The 16693-nt window shown below is 49.4% G+C and overlaps 1 protein-coding gene across 2 annotated transcripts in view; it reads right to left on the bottom strand.

Moving 5' to 3' along the window:
• The window catches only part of SNTA1 (syntrophin alpha 1), a 32689-nt gene extending 19227 nt beyond the window's left edge, over positions 1–13462 (bottom strand). For both annotated transcript variants that reach the window (XM_084777699.1, XM_084777698.1), the window contains exons 1-2: positions 13046–13462; positions 8115–8300 (exon numbers count right to left, since the gene is read on the bottom strand). In XM_084777699.1, coding sequence (XP_084633825.1) covers positions 8115–8300; positions 13046–13325 — 466 coding nt within the window. In that variant the 5' untranslated portion in view covers positions 13326–13462. The remainder of the gene's footprint in view (positions 1–8114; positions 8301–13045) is intronic.
• Positions 13463–16693: the final 3231 nt, after the last annotated feature.

Below are 16693 nucleotides of genomic sequence, written 5' to 3'. Positions count from 1 at the left end.
TTTTCTTTTCCTTTGTACTTCTTCATTTGTTTGTTTCTTGATTCAGGCTGGCCTGAAACTCGTAGCAATCCTCCCGCCTCCTGATTGGACCTCCCAAGTGCTTAGGATTAAAAGCATTTGCCACCATATCCACTCTTTTACTTTTTCTTCTTTTTGTTTTCTTACTTCTTAAAAATAAAATGGCTTATTTTTATTTATGTCTGTCCGTGTGGATGTATGCTGATGGTCACAAAGGCCAGAGGTGGGTGTCAAATCCCCAGGAGCTGGATTGGCAGGCAGTGTGAGCCGCCCCAATGTGGGTACTGGGATGGAACTCAGCCACTAAGCCATCTCACCAGCTCCTCCCATCCTTATTTTTTACATTCCTCTACATTTTATTTGTAAAAAAAAAACCTAATAAATAAAGTGGCTATTTACCTTTCAACTAGGAGAAACTTTAATAAAGTAAGTCAAAGTTTTAAGAGAGATCTACTTGGGAGCAAAGGTTTCTGGTACATAGGAGAAGGAGTCTCATCATGCATGCATCCCCTCCCCCCAGTGCAATGTTTCTCTTTTTTTAATTACTCCGGACACTATCATTAAAACTTTCAGAAGCAGCCAGGCAGTAGTGGCTCAACACCTTTAATCCCAGCACTCGGGAGGCAGAGGCAGGTGGATCTCTGTGAGTCCGAGACCAGCCTGGTCTACAAAGTGAGTCTAGGGCAGCCGAGGCTACCCAGAGAAACCTTGTCTCAAAAAAAAAATTTTTTTTTCAGAAGAATATCAACTCTATATTTTTTTGGAATTTCTACACATGAGTTCACTGTATTTATCATTCTTACCTCTTCAATTTTTCTTGTGTTCCTTTCCACTACACCCGCTTCTCAAATTCATGCCCTCCTCTGCTATAATTATTTTTGTTTACACGCGCACACACATTCCCTAGCTCGTGCCCACCCTCTCCCTCATCTTCCCCCTCTCTTCCCTCTCTTCCCTCTGTCTCCCTCTCTCCCCCTCCTCCCTCTCTCATTCCTGAGTCCAGTAATTGCTCCCCATTTGTTCACGGGCATATGACTTACCACTTATGCCTGGGTGACCTCTTTGGGGCCTCATCCCTAAAGAAAACTGACTCTCTTCTTCAGTAGCCATTAACTGCCTGTAGCTCTTCAAAGGGGTTAGACCTTCGGAACCTTTTCCTCTACCCGTGTGGGCTTTTGTGCAGGCAACTGTATTGTTGAGAGTTCGTGGCTACTACATCCCCATCTCGTCCAGAAGACTCCAGCTCATGACAACTGCCTCGGTCCTCTGGCTCCTGCAATCTTTCTTTCCAACGGCTCTTTACACTCCCTTGGCCCTGGATTTAGGGATTGTGTCACAGGTGTCCCATCTGAGGCTGGGCACACCTCTGTCACTCATTCTCTTCACCTCAGCCAGCTGTGGTTCTCTGAAAAGGCACCTGACCAGTGCAAAAGGAAGTTTCTTTGATGAGCAGTAAGAGACGCCAGGCTTCTGTTTCCATCCTGGTGACAGGGTCTCACGGTATCGCCCAGGATGGCCCTGAGTGCCTGGGCTCAACAGAGTCTCTAGTTTCAGTCGCATGAGTACCTGAGATTACAGGTCTGTTCCACCACGGTCATCTTTATATACATATATATATCTTTAAAAATAAACATAGCTGGGCAGTAGTGGCGCACACCTTTAATCCCAGCACTCGGGAGGCAGAGGCAGGCGGATCGCTGTGAGTTCAAGGCCAGCTTGGACTGCAAAGTGAGTCCAGGACAGTTAAGGCTACACAGAGAAACCCTGTCTCGAAAAAAACCAAAAAAATAAAAAATAAATAAACATAATCTCAGCTGGGCATGGTAAGGCAGAGGCGGGTGGATCTCTATGACTTCCAGGGCTACAAAGAGAAACCTTGTCTCAAAAAACAAACTAACACTATCTCAAAAAAACAAAACATACAAAAAAAACAACTAATAAGCTCTATCTGACAAGTAACTTTCCCACTTTGAATAAAGCACTCAGACTTAGGCTTACTTTAATAGTTTTTACTTTGACTTAGTATTATTTTTCAGTACATGACAGATTCACTACTGTCACTGTCGGTATGTTCAGCCAAATTGGAAAGTGAACGAAAGAAAGAAGGGCATTTTCCTTCTAGCTGTCCCTCTCTCTTCTCCCTGGCCTAGTCTCCAAAGCCAGCCTTGGCATGAAATCTGCACACACAATGGGCTCTCTAAGCAGCAGACAGAGGCATGTGGGCTGCCAGCTTGCGCCCAGGCTCTAGTCACAAACATATCCCTGTGGCTGAGAACAGGCTCAGTAGGTTTGTGCAGATCCCTGACTCAGCAGAAAAAAGTTGTAGGAAGCAGGCTGGGGTGGCTGAGGCCCAGCTGAGCCCCCAGCGCAGGCCAGGAAAGGAGGCCTATGAGAAACTTCGGGAGGTCACTGGTGACACCCTTTCTTCCAAGACATTCTCGGGGGGGGGGGGGGGGGGGGGGGGGGATTCTATATGCACCAAGCAACCTTGCAAAGTTCACATGCAAATGACAGATCTGCCTTCCATGGTTCTTCCAGGAAGCCTTAGGAGTAGGTTGGGGGTGGGGACATTCAGAGCAATGTGGCTAGCCATTGGGCCCCCAGGGAACCCGAGTCCAGCAAGCTCCTAAAAGCCCTAATTCCAAACTGGGAAAATTGAGTCACACTAACTCCCCAAAGTCTCAAGGAATAAGCATAAGCCAGCATCCTTTTGTCCTCTAGGTTTGGCTGGCTGCTGCTCCTCTTCTTCTTCTTCTTCTTCTTCTTCTTCTTCTTCTTCTTCTTCTTCTTCTTCTTCCTCCTCCTCCTCCTCCTCCTCCTCCTCCTCCTCCTCCTCTTCCTCCTCCTCCTCCTCCTCCTCTTCCTCCTCCTCCTCCAGCTCCTCCTCCTCCTCCTCCTTCTAGTTTTTGTGTAGCCATGCCTGTCCTGGATTCACTTTGTAGACCCAGCTGGCCTGGAATGCACCTGCCTCTGCCTCCCTGAGTGCTAGGACTACAGGTGTGCACCACTGGCCAGGCTTCTCTGGGCTTTTCACATCACTCATGCAGTGCAGCCCGGTTCCTCACCCAACACCCCTCCTGCCACATCAGCCTGTGTTTCTGCCTTAAGAGAACCACCGCCCCTCCCCGCCCCACCCCCCTTTCCATGAAGCACTTGGCCAAGAGACCAGGTCAAAAGAGACTTCAGGGCTGGGAAGAGAGCTAAGTGCCAGATAACTGCCTAGCATGTGTGAGCCTTGAAGTTCAGCTCCAGCACTCCCACCACAACACAGCAGGGAGCCAGGAGAGAAGGAGAGAGAAACTGAGAATTCAAGTAAGAAAAATAGGAAATCAGAACATAGTGATAAGACATATAATCTTAGCCAGGCACTGGTGGAGCACGCCTTTAATCCCAGCACTCGGGAGGCAGAGGCAGGCGGATCGCTGGGAGCTCGAGGCCAGCCTGGTCTACAAAGCGAGTCCAGGACAGCCAAGATAACATAGAGAAACCCTGTCTCAAAAAACCAAACCCAGCCGGACGGCAGTGGCACACACCTTTAATCCCAGCACTCAGGAGGGAGAGGCAGGCGGATCGCTGGGAGTTCGAGGCTAGCCTGGTCTACAAAGCGAGTCCAGAACAGTCAAGGCTACACAGAGAAACCCTGTCCTGAGAAAAATAAAAAAATAAAAAACCAAATCCCCCCAAAACAAACAAGACATACAACCCTGATAGTCAAGAGGCTGGGGCAGGAGGATTGTAAATTCAAATCCAACCTGGGCTGAACAGTAACTCTACCTCAAAAAAAAAACTAAAAAGAACCAGATATAATGGTGTTCTTTAATCCCAGCAGCTGGGACGCAGAAGCATGCATAGGGTCTGTGAGTTCAGGACAAGCCTGGTCTACATAGTGAGACCCTGTCTCAAAAAAAAAAAAAGTGAATAAATAAGCAAGTAAATAAACAAATAAAAGAAGCGAGGCAGGAGGGTGGAGAGGCCAGAGTGAGGTCTGGCAGTTCAGAACTCATACTGCTCTCCCAGAAGACCCAAGTTCAGTTCCAAGCACCCATGTGGGATGGCATCCAAGGTCACCTGCACTCACATACACAAACCTATATACAGGCTCAGACACACACGCCTAATTAAAAATAATAAATGTAATGCTTTTTAATACTCCAGGCATGGTGGTATAGCCTATAATCTCCATATTCAAGAGAGGAGGCAGGAGAATCAGGAGTTCAAAAGTCAGCCTGGGCTACTTGAAACTACATCAAATAACCGAACATAAAATGGTGGGGGGTGGGGGGGTAAGTATCTTTTTTGTTAGTATTATTCCTTAGTTTGTTTGTCTTTGAGACAGAGTCTCACTATATAGACCTTGGCTGATCTAGAACTCTACATATTTGGCTTTCCCTCAAACTTATAAAGATCTACGTGTGAGTGCCTGAGAGTAAAGATATGTACCAACTGCTATTATTCTCTTAATAAGAAGTGTGTGAGCCTGTGTGTCTTGCGTGTGTGTCTGTGTGTATGCATGTGTGTGTGTGTGTGTGTGTGTCTGTGTGTCTGTGTGTCTGTGTGTGTCTGTATGTGTGTATGTGCCACCTGTGTACCTGTGTGAGGCTATCCATGGGGGCCAGAGGGCACTGGATCCCTGGAGTTATGGGCAGTTGTAAACCACGGATCTGGATGCTGGAAGCTGAACATGGGTCCTCTAAAAGAGCATCACGTACTCTTAGCCACTGAGCTGTGTCTCGGCTCCTTCCCTCCCTTCCCTTCCCAGACCCAGCCTGACTAATCAAGGATGACCCTTAAGTTCTGATTCCCCCTCCCCATCAACTGTCAATCGCTCATCCTTCTCAGGATGATGATGCTCCAAATAAACTGTTCACAGCCTAAAGATGAAAGAGTGTGGATTAGGAACATAGCTCCAGTAAAATTTTCCCGTGTGTACACAGTGCAGGTGCAGTGGCACATGTCTTTAATCCCAGCACTTGGGAACAAGAAGCAGGCAGATCTCTGTGAGTTCAAAGTCAAACTGGTCTTCATGGAGAGTTCTAGAAGAGGCAGGGCTAAGTAGAGAGACCCTGTCTCAGAACAAACAAACAAACGAAAAGTTTCAAACAGCAGAAACTAAAGGAGATTTACCATCAACTGCCAAGCGCACAGTCTCAGGCGCACGCCCCTGCCGCCGGACACTCAGCCACAGCTTCCTATTACTTTATCCCGTCAAACCACAATCGCAAAATCAATTACCTCCTTAAACAAGACAATAACCTGGGCGTAGTGGAGCCTTTGATCCCAGCACTCGGGAGGCAGAAGCAGTTGGAGCTCTGTTCAAGACCAGCCTGGTCTACAAAGGGAGTCTAGGACATCCAAGGCTACACAGAGAACCCCTGTTTCAAAAAAACAAACAAGAGAAAGGAAGGAAGGAAGGAGAAAGCTGGACGCAGTGACGCATACCTTTAGTCCCAGTACTCAGGAGGCAGAGGCAGAGAGATCTCTATGAGTTCCAGGCCAGCCTGGTCTATAGAGGGAGCACCAGGACAACCAAGGCCACCCAGAGTAACCCTGTCTCAAAAAAGAAAATCAAAAACAAAAAGATTAAAAGAAAATGCAAGGGCTGGACGTGGTGGCGCACACCTTTAATCCCAGCACTCGGGAGGCTGAGGGAGGAAGAGCAGTTCAAAGTGATCCTCAACTACCAGGGAGTTCAAAACCAAGCCAGATAAAACAGAACTACTACACACAGAGAAATAAGTAAATTGTATCGGTACTAACTAAAGATATGACTGAAATAAAATAAAATAAAACAAAACAAAACTGAATGGAACTTGAGGCTTGGGCCACAAGAACGGCACAGAAGGGTGACAGTTCAGTGGTTGAGAGTGGATCAAAGCGTACACGCACAAAGAAGAAAGAGACTTGATATGATACTCTATGAGCATGTAAAGGGGGAGGAGGTCCCCCTCAGTCACAGTCATAGGGGAGGGGAGTAAGGGGAAAATGGGAGGGAGGGAGGAATGGGAGAATACAAGGGATGGGATAACCATTGAGATGTAATATGAATAAATTAATAAAATAAATAAATAAATACAGAGTTAAAAAAAAAAGCATACACTCCCTCTGTACACGTGTAAGGGCTGTGCAGCCTCTTGATGTGGAACTCCTAAACCAGGACCAGGGCCTCTCTGATTCTGTTGCCTGCCTTCGGATCCTTTCCCCTCACTAGGCTGCCGCCTCTAGCCTCAATAGGAGAGGTGCCTTGTCTTACCACAACTTGATATGCCAAGACTGGCTGATATCCACGGGAGGCCTCCCCTTTTCTGGGGAGGGTAGGAAGGAGGTAAGAAGGAGGGACTGGGAGGAGACGAGTGAGGGGAAGTTGTGATTGAGATGTAAAGTAAATAATGAATTAATAATGATGATGATGATGATTAATAATAAAGTAATGCAGCCGGGTGCAGTGGCCCACGCCTGTAATCCCAGCACTCTGGCAGCGGACAGGTGAATCTCTGTAAGTTCAAGGCCAGTCTGGTCTACAAAATAAGTGCAGGACAGTCAAGGCTATACAAAAAAACCCGTCTCAAAAAAAAATTAAAAAAAAAAAAAAAGACAAAGAGGACCCGAAGTACTAAGTACACTTAGTGCACAGACATGAAGGAAGGTTAAACACCCATTCAAATAAGATAAAAATAAATCTTTAAGCCAGGCATGGTGGCGCACGCCTTTAATCCCAACACTTGGGAGACAGAGGCAGGAGGATCACTGTGAGTCCGAGGCCAGCCTGATCTACACTAAGTGAGTCCAGGACAGCCAAGGCTACGTAGAGAAAACCCTATCTCAAAAAACCAAAATAATTTTTTAAAAAGTGGCAAAGGTCATGCAGGGTCCCAAAGCCTCTTTACTTCTGTGACATCCTGGAAACCCTTTCGGGAAAGCCTGGCAGGATTTGGGTCTGGGACTGAGGCCAGCAGCTTTGCTAGCCATGGCACTGCCCATCGGCCCCCACCATCTCTCCGTTTCTGTCTGGGCAAGAAGCCAGCGATGCATTCCTCAGGCCCCCACAGGCGTTTGGAGCTGACAGAGTGGCATTTGAGGAAAGGGCTGAGCAAAGCAGAAAGCTCCTGAGAGTGTCAAAGAAGACAACAACCAACCCCATCAGGGGGCTTATGGTGAAAACAAGGGAGAAACTGAGACCCAGAGGGAGAGAGAGTCTCCAAGATCACATATGAACTGCTCCTGGAGAGAGCCACCCAAGTAAGGTTCACCTCAAAACACTCCTCTCGTCCTCACTGGATGTGATGGGTCACTACACGGTGGCCAAATCTCGGGATCTGACGGTCCCTGAGTGCTAAAAGCTCCTGCGACCCTTCAGCAAAGAAGCTTAGCCATCCTTCCCCAGTGCTCACTTTGTTTCTTTGGGTTTTTTGGGTGTTTGTTTGTTTGTTTGTTTTCGAGACAGGGTTTCTCTGTGTAGCCTTGGCTGTCCTAGGCTCACTTTGTAGACCAGGCTGGCCTCGAACTCACAGTGATCCACCTGCCTCTGCCTCCGGAGTGCTGGGATTAAAGGTGAGCGCCACCAAGCCCAGCTCCCCAGTGCTCACTTTGCCCTAACCACTCACTCAGTGAATGGCACATCCCATTCACAACCCAGAGTGACAGGCGTTGTGTCCCCATCATTTTAAGAGAAAATTAAAAATCACAGAAATGGCTGGGCGGTGGTGGCGCACGCCTTTAATCCTAGCACTTGGGAAGCCGAGGCTGGTGGATCGCTGTGAGTTCAAGGCCAGCCTGGACTACAAAGTGAGTCTAGGCCAGCTAAGGCTACACAGAGAAACCCAGTCTTGAAAAACAAAAAAAAAAAAAAAAAAATCACAGAAATGAAGTGATTCGTCCAAAAACCACACTACTAGTGAGCTGAGAGACAAGAAGTGCAAGCTAGATCTACTTAGCTCTTGCCTGGCCTCCTCCCAGCAGCCCATGCTGACCCCAGGAAGGTCATGCCCACGTCCCGTCCCTTAAGGCCAGATGGGAGCCACTTGCGGCCCTGGGGGGGATCAGGGAAGAAATTAAAACAGTCCCTCCCAGCCGTCTGGGCTCTGGGCCCGCGTACTCACCCTCCAGCACTACCTCCTTGCCTGTCTTCTTGAGGGCCTGCACGGCTTCATCATGGGTGGCAGAGGACAAGTCCTCCCCGTTCACTGACAGGATGGCGTCCCCGACAAAGAGGGCCTCCGTCTGGTCGGCCGCCAGGCCCTTGAAGATCTTGGAAATGAGAATAGGCATCTTGTTTTCCCGGCCCCCTGCACATAGGCACAAACGGAAGAGAAAACTGAGGCAGGTGCTTAACACTTGGGACACTCATCAAGGCCAAATTGCATCTGATTGGGAAAGGGGAGATGGTCGGAACAATGAAAAATAAAGGCTATAAATCCCAGCATTCAGGAGGCTTAGGCAGGAATGAGTTGCCTTGGGTACATGACAGACTAATAATATATTTTCTAAATCCATAATGCTTAGTTTGGCTCCTGGGTATTTTTGTATGTTCACTGTTTTATGGAGTGGGTTTTTTTTTTCTAATGTTTAAGCAATTTCCCGCAGTATGAGAGTTAACTGATAACCCCTAATTTTGATTTAAAAAGTGGTTGCTATAGAGTGAAAGCACTTCTACAATCATCAAATTGTAGAGTCCAGATCTGGCTGTGGTACAGAATGCATGTTACCCCAGCACTGAGGAAGTAGGGGTCGGGGAGAGGGGGTGGATCCAGGAGTTCAGATCACCCTCAGCTTCCTAGGGAGCTGGAGGCCAGCCTGGCATATATAAGGTCACCTCAAAAATAAATTAGCTCAGGGCTGGAGAGATGGCTCGGCAGTTAAGAGCACTGGCAGCTCTTCCAGAAGACCCAGGTTCAAGTACTAGCACCCACATGGCAGTTTTGTTTTTAAATTACCAGTATTATCAGTATTATCAGTATGCCCGGCTAGCAATCAATTAAGATAGACACTTGTTATATTTTAAAATAGTTAACCTGGGGGCAGGGCAGATATCAATCTTTTAAACTACCTCCCATAGTGGGGCAGGCATGGGATCCCTGCCTCAATGCCACCCAATCGGCTTCCAATAAATTCTTGTCAATGTTCTTCATCTGGCGGGAGTCTCCATCCACGCCAGCCATTTGCTTCTCCTCCATCTAACCCACGGCGGCCTCCTCCTCCTCTCCCCTCAGGTCTCCCTCCTGGCCGCTCTCCCCTCAGGTCTCCCTCCTGGCCGCTCTCTTTCTCTTCATTGTGGTCTCTTCTTCTCCCCAGAATTCCTTTCTTTCTTTCTTTCTCTCTCTCTCTCTCTCTCTCTCTCTCTCTCTCTCTCTCTCTCTCTCTCTCTCTCTCTCTCTCTCTCTAAGCCCTAAGCCCGGGGAATCTTCACCACACCTTTATCTTCTCTGCCCTGCCCAGGTGGGATGGCTTTTTATTAATTAGCATCAAAATACATCATACCATCCCCCAACAGGGCAGCTCACAACTTTCTATGACTCCAGTTCCAGGGGGATCTGACACCCTCACACAGACATACGTGCAGAGAAAACAACAATGCAGATAAAAATAAATAAGTCTTTTTTTTTGGGGGGGGGGTTTCAAGACAGGGTTTCTCTGTGTAACCTGGCTGTCCTGGACTCGCTGTATAGACCAGGATAGTCTTGAACTCACAGCGATCCACCTGCCTCTGTCTCCCAAGTGCTGGGATCAAAGGTGTGTGCCGCTACTGCCCGGCTGGTTCTCTCCTTTCACCATCTGGGTCCTTTGTCATTAGTGTTGGCAGTCCCTTTACCCTCTGAGCCAGTGGTTCTCAAACTGTGGGTCACGACCCCTTTGGGGGTTGACTGACATTTTCACAGGGGTCAAATACCAGCTATTCTTCAAACCAGATATTTACACTATAATTCATAACAGTAGCAAAATTACAATTATAAAGTAGCAATGAAATAATTTTATGGTTAGGGGTCACCACCACATGAGGAGCTGTATGAAGGGTCACAGCACAGCATTAGGAAGGTTGAGAGCTGCTGCCTCTGAGCCATTTCATCAGCCCTCAAAGGTTTTTTTGCTTGCTTGTGTGTTTGAGACAAGGTCTCACTATATAGCCTTGTCTGGCCTGGAACTCACTGTGTCCAAGAGGCTAATTCTGAAACTCAAGAGAGATCCACCTGCCTCTGCCTCTGCGGTGCTAAGATTGAAAACATGTGCCACCACACCCAGACAGTAAGCTAGACTGGGCATGGTGCCACTTGCTTATAATCCCAGCTCCGAGGTGGCAAAGGATAAAGAATTACTGCAAATTCAAGATCAACCTGTTCTACGCTTGAAGTTTCAGGACAGTATGGACCATACAGCAAGACCCAGTCTCCAAGAAAGAAGAAAAAAATCAATGCTCAACCCCATATAGTCTCAAGTCAGACCCTCAAATATCACATTGCTGGCCCATCTTCAAAGTACTCATGATGAGAGAGATTAGTGGGGCAGAGCAAGGTCATTGTTTCAAGGTTATATAAGTCTGTGACATCTGAGCCTGGAACACCTCTCCCAACCCCGCCCCCCTGGGCCCAACAGTTGCTCATGACACTGCACAGGACCGGAGGCCTAGGAGAGGAAGGCGTTTCTATTTATATTGCGCCTCCCCCCACCTAGAAGTAGGGACTTCAGTTCCATTTGAAGCTGTGACCATTCCCAGCTGCCTTGCACTCAGCTGGACCCCAGAAGGGAAGTTACCATGGCAACAGGAGCCCAGTCTTCTTCAATCCAGGAGGATTTGAATGAAACTGCTACTTTCCCTAAAGTCCCATAAAAATATCCTTCCAACACCTGGAAGGACAGATGTGGGTAGTGTCTCTACACCTTAGCAAGACCCCAATCCTCTGAGAGTCAGTTTCTCTGTCAGCAAAGTGGAACTTCACAGGAGCCCTAGTCCTTTCCTGCTCTGGCACACAAGGTGGTGTTTTTGTTTTTTTGGTTTTTTTGTGGGTTTTTTTTTTTGTTTTTTGTTTTTTTTTGTTTTTTGGTTTTTCGAGACAGGGTCTCTCTGTGTAGCCTTGGCTGTCCTGGACTCACTTTGTAGACCAGGCTGGCCTTGAACTCACAGTGATCCACCTGCCTCTGCCTCCCGAGTGCTGGGACTAAAGGCGTGCGCCACCACGCCCGGCTCAAGTGTATTTTTTTAAAGTAGGGTTTCACTGTGTAGCTCTGGCTGTCCTGGGACTCACTTTGTAGACCAGGCTGGCCTTGAACTCACAGAAATCCACCTGTCTCTGCCTATCTGAGTGCTGGGATTAAAGTTGTTCGCCACTTCGCCCAGCTTACCTGGTCAGTTTTTAGGGCAGTAGTGACTCTATAATTAAGATTCAGGCCCGGCGGTGGTGGCGCACACCTTTAATCCCAGCACTTGGGAGGCAGAGGCAGGCGGATCTCCACGAGTTCGAAGGCAGCCTGGACTACAGAGCTAGTTCCAGGACAGCCAGGGCTACACAGAGAAACCCTGTCTCGAAAAAACCAAAAAACAAAAACAAAAACAAAAATTCACTGGCTGTTCCTAGGAAAATCATCTTTCCCTTCTTAGTCTCAGCCTCTTCATTTGCAAAACGGAGATTAAACTCATGCCTTTCACCACTGATGATCAAGATGAAACAGACTGTGAGCTAAGTATAAAGGACCCAACACCGTTTAACACACAGTGACATTCACCCCCCTAACTTGGGTCAAAAGGTCTAGGTGAGATATCAAACACAGCCACCTCCCAGGAGGCCTGGGAACCTACAGACACATTCAGTTTGATAAACAGATGGACAGGAATGGCGAACCCAGCAGTTGGGTATGTACATAGATTTTTAAGAACATTTAGTTCCTTTGAGAGTCCCTGCTGTCCTGTTTTCCTCTCACACGTGCCAGAGCCCCGCTCTCAAAACATCCTCATCATATAGTTAACAGATTCAGAAATGGGCCGGTCTTGGTGGCGCACGCCTTTAATCCCAGCACTCGGGAGGCAGAGGCAGGCGGATCGCTGTGAGTTCGAGGCCAGCCTGGTCTACAAAGCGAGTCCAGGACAGCCAAGGCTACACAGAGAAACTCTGTCTCGAAAAGCAAAAAAACAGAAATGGGAGGGTGACTTAGCCAAGTACACGGAAATCTGCAACTCCCATGGCAGCCCAACTGAGCTGGAGACGTAGTCAGTTGGTAACGCGCTTGCCTAACGTGTGTAAAGCTCTAGGCTTGATCCCCAGCGCAACATAAACCTATTTTAGCAGCACATACCAGTAATCCCAGCACTCTGGAGATGGAAATAGGAAGATTAGCCGTTCAGGGTTATCCTTTGCTACATAGTGACGATGAGGCCAGCCTGGGACTCATGAGACCCTGTCAAACAACTGTCAGTCTTGGAGACTAAGAATTCTCAGGACGGAACGGCAACTCTGGGTTCACTCTCTCCACCCTGCCCATGGTACAAACGGGCAGCCATCAAGACTCCCAGCCTAGGCATACAGCCTTCTGCAGCCCAAAGTATCTAGGTCCCCACTGGCCCCTTCTCTGTGACCATGCCTGTGCCTCCACCTCTTTCTGGTACCCACATTGAACTCCCAGACTCCAGGCCTCCATGCACCTAGGTGTTTCATGACTTCCCCCTTCTTGTCCTAGCAGTGTCCCTGGCCTCAATCCCCTGTCCTTTCGCCCCCTCTCTGTCCTTCTGAGGACCCTCCTGCCCTTGATACCCACACATAATGTTTCGCTTCAACATAGAACTAAGTACCCATGCCCTTGGTGCGCCCCCATCCTTCCAAACTTGTGTCTTCTGGATCCCCTGTAAGACACCCCCCACCCCGAACTCCCCAAGCCCCTTTCGACCTTGGTGCTCTTCACTCACTCAGTCCCTCACTCAGCTCCGCCCCAAAACAGAAGGCTTTCGGTGATCTAGTCTCCCTGCGCTGGCAGCCCCCACGACCCCAGAGCGCCCCGCAGCTACACAGACACCGTGACCCCGCGCCCTCATTGCCCCCGCACCTACCCTTGATGCTGATGCCCAGCCCGCCGGCGTCGGCCTTGCGAACCGTCACGCGGCGCCTCTGGAGCAGCAGCGCCTCTGGCAGCTGAGGGGGAGCCGCGCCGGGTTCAGCGGCGCCGTTGAACTGCGCGGGCTCGGGCTCCGGGCCGGTCTCGCCGTCGGCGGGGCTCACGGTCAGCGAGTCCTCCGCCAGAGTGAGCAACACCCGCTGCCACCGCTCGCCACCCGCCCCGGAGCGCAGTTCTAGCAGCCCGGTGCGCGGAGCGCGCCTGCCTGACGCCATTTTCGCCTCGAAGTCCCAGTACACTGCGCTCGCCCGGTCCTGCCGTGCCCGGTCGGCTCTGACCCAGCGCCCAGGGCAGAGGGCGACGGGGCAGCAGAGCCAGCCGCCACCCTACCCCGGGCCTCGGGGGCGGAGCTTCGGAGGACAAGCTGTCGGGGGCGGTGCTAACGGGGGCGGGGCCCCGGAGAGACGGAGGAAAAGCTACCCGGTAATCTAAAGATGCACTGCGGGACCTCTTAGGACTGGCTTCGAACTGCGTCCCGGCCAGGTCATAAAGTTAGAGGAGGAGGTTGAGGGTGGGTGCTCCGCAGGGACATAAGGGGACCGGGTTCTGTGGACGGGGCAACCCAAGGATCGGGTTCTGTGCGCCGTCGAGGATTGGACCGTAACTCGTGGAGGCAGAAGGACAAGAAAAAGAATCAAGATCCTGGGGCGAGTCTTTGGGCGTCGAGGCAGGTCTGTCAGTGGTGGAGCGCTAGGCTCCAGGGATTTTGCAGGCAGAGTTAACTGGTAGGCGAGCTAAGGAAGGAGATGGTTCCCCACGTTTTGTGTGCCTTGGGGAGAGGGTCCCAGGGACGGTCTGTGGGCGTGGCTCCGCTTGAGGGCACAGCTTCTAAAAAGGTAAATTTACCCATCAGGAGAAGAACCGCCACTCCTTTGAGGGCTTGGTCCAATCACTTGGTGGTAGACGCAAGAGGGTTTGCAAGTTTGAGACTAACCTGGGTTACATGAAACCCTGCCTTAAAAAATACAAAATAAACCGGGTGTGGTACCCTTTAATCTTAGCACTTGGGAGGCAGAGGCAGGTGGACTCTGTGAGTTAGAAGCCAGCCTGGTCTACAAAGAGTTCCAGGACAGCCAGGGCTACACAGAGAAACCCTGTCTAAAAAAAAAAAGAAGAAGAAGAAAAAGAAGAGCCAGGCGGTGGTGGCGCACGCCTTTAATCCCAGCACTCGGGAGGCAGAGGCAGGCGGATCGCTGTGAGTTCCAGGCCAGCCTGGACTACAAAACAAGTCCAGGACAGCCAAAGATACACAGAGAAATCTGTCTATAAATAAATAAATAAATAAATAACACAGAGGCCAGCGGTAGTGGCACCTTCAATCCAGCTCTCTGAGTTTGAGGCCAGCCTGGCCTGCAGACTGAGTTCCAGGACAGCCAGGGCTACCCTGTCTCAAAGAAAGGAAGGGCAAAAAAAAAAAAAGAATATATGAGAGGGGGCACACACCCACACAGCACCAGAAACTGAGATCTTTTCCTAAGACCAACTCTGGAATTAGATCCTTAAAAGTCCCCCCACGTATTGCCCTGCTTAATGAAGCCCAAACTTTCTGGGAAGGAACCATAATAGAAAACTCCTCCCCTAAGGAATGGTCTCTGTGGACAGAGCTGAGGAAAAGGGAAGTAGGCGCTGTCCACCAAGCAGCTGGCAGAGAAGAAAGAAAGTGTAGAGCCAGTAAAGTGTGTATGTGAGGTGTGTGTGTGTGTGTGTGTGTGTGTCCATGATCACACAGCATTAGCTGTATCAATCATTGACTTCCCTGCCTTGCCAACTGCCTCGTGAACGTGTAGAGTGCTCTACTCCCCCCACACACACACACACACAGGAACAGACATACACACACAGGAACACACACACACACACACACACACACACACACCACACTGGCCTGGCTATCTACCAAACTCCTGGGCAAAGCTCCCAGAGAACACTGACTCACTCCACCAAAGAGGAGAAATGGGAAAAGGAAAAACACAAGGGAACTGCCAGCCACTGAAGGCCCTACTGGCTCAAGCCCTGGTCAGTCAGTGGCTTTCCTCAGCACAGCCTCCAGCACAAGAAGCAGGAGGTCCTGTACCCCCAGTGCTCCCCCTCCCCTCCCCCCCCCGTGAGAACTGCCATAACTGAGTACCTCACACAGTGAGCACTTTCTATGGGTCAAGAGGATGCTCAACACTTGGGAGGCTGAGGTGCAAGTTCTAAGTGTAAGGCCATTCTACATACCGATTGTCTCAAAGTAAAACAACGACAGCAAAGCAGTAAGCACTGGTCCCTCTCTAGGCTTGGGCAATGGGCGTGGCCATTAACTGGAATGTTGCTGAGAGAGACCCAGCTGTCCCCGACGCTGCAGAGGGCTTTAGCAGGGTTAGGTGGCACTCAAAAGGAGGAGGCAGGAGGATCAGAAATTGGAGATCAGCCTGGACTTCCATGAAACTCTATCTTTAACACACACAAAAAAAAGAGTGACGAGGGGCTGGAGAGATGGCTCAGTGGTTAGGAGTGCTGGCTGCTCTTCCAAATGGACCCAGGTTCGATTACCAGCACCCACATGGCAATTCACAACTCCAGTTCCAGGTGAACTGACACCTTCACACCAATTCACATAAAGTTAATTAAATTATTTTTCAAAAGGGCGAGGAGGAACAGGGACCTGACAAAACTGCTGAGCAGTAAGGACACATGTCTCACATGTCTCAGACAGGCTTGGTAGCACATATTTGTAACCCCAACACTCAGGGAGGCAGAGGCAGGCAGGTCTCTGTAAGTTCAAGACCAACCTGATCTACAAAGTGAGTCCAGGACAGCCTACACAAAGAAATCCCTGTCTTGGAAAAACAACAACAACAACAACAACAACTACTACATGTATCTAAGCTTAATGACCCACCAGAGAGGAGAGTACCAAGTTTCAAAAGCTGTCCTCTAACCTCCACAAGCACTCCATGTACATACATGTAGGTATGTACACACACACACACACAAATAAATGAGTGAGTGACTAAATAAATCATGGTCAGAGGTAAGGTTTTCGCCTAGATCAGGTGAAATCAACTGAACCTGGTAACATCCGAAGGCTCTGTTTCCTTTTTGTTTGGTTGGTTTTTGGTTTTTGGTTTTTCGAGACAAGGTTTCTCTGTGTAGCCTTGGCTGTCCTGGACTCACTTTGTAGACCAGGCTGGCCTGGAACTCACAGCGATCCGCCTGCCTCTGCCTCCCAAGTGCTAGGATTAAAGGCGTGCGCCATCACGCCCAACTAGACTCTGTTTCCTAAAGGACAGAATTTAGGATGCTGACATCCCTTTACGCTAAATTCTAAAGTCTACAATTCAGCTGCTCTAGCATCTGAGATTTCTGAATCAAGCCAATTCCTAGAGCCGCCCAGGAGAGGAAGGGCTGGCCTGAGAAAGGCATTGGAACCCAGGGCATGCTGGTTCAGCTAGGGTCCGCGACTTCTCTCTCCAACCCCAGCACTCAGAGGGCTGAGACAAGCACATCGCTGTGAGTTTGCGGCCAGCCTAGGTCACAGAGTAACGTTTGCTTTTGTGTTTTGAGATGGAGTTTCTCTATCACGTAGCTCTGGCTGTCT

This window comes from Acomys minous (assembly GCF_964271855.1).
Source record: "Acomys minous genome assembly, chromosome: 3".
Taxonomy (NCBI): domain Eukaryota; kingdom Metazoa; phylum Chordata; class Mammalia; order Rodentia; family Muridae; genus Acomys; species Acomys minous.
This window is presented reverse-complemented; position numbering and strand designations above follow the sequence as displayed.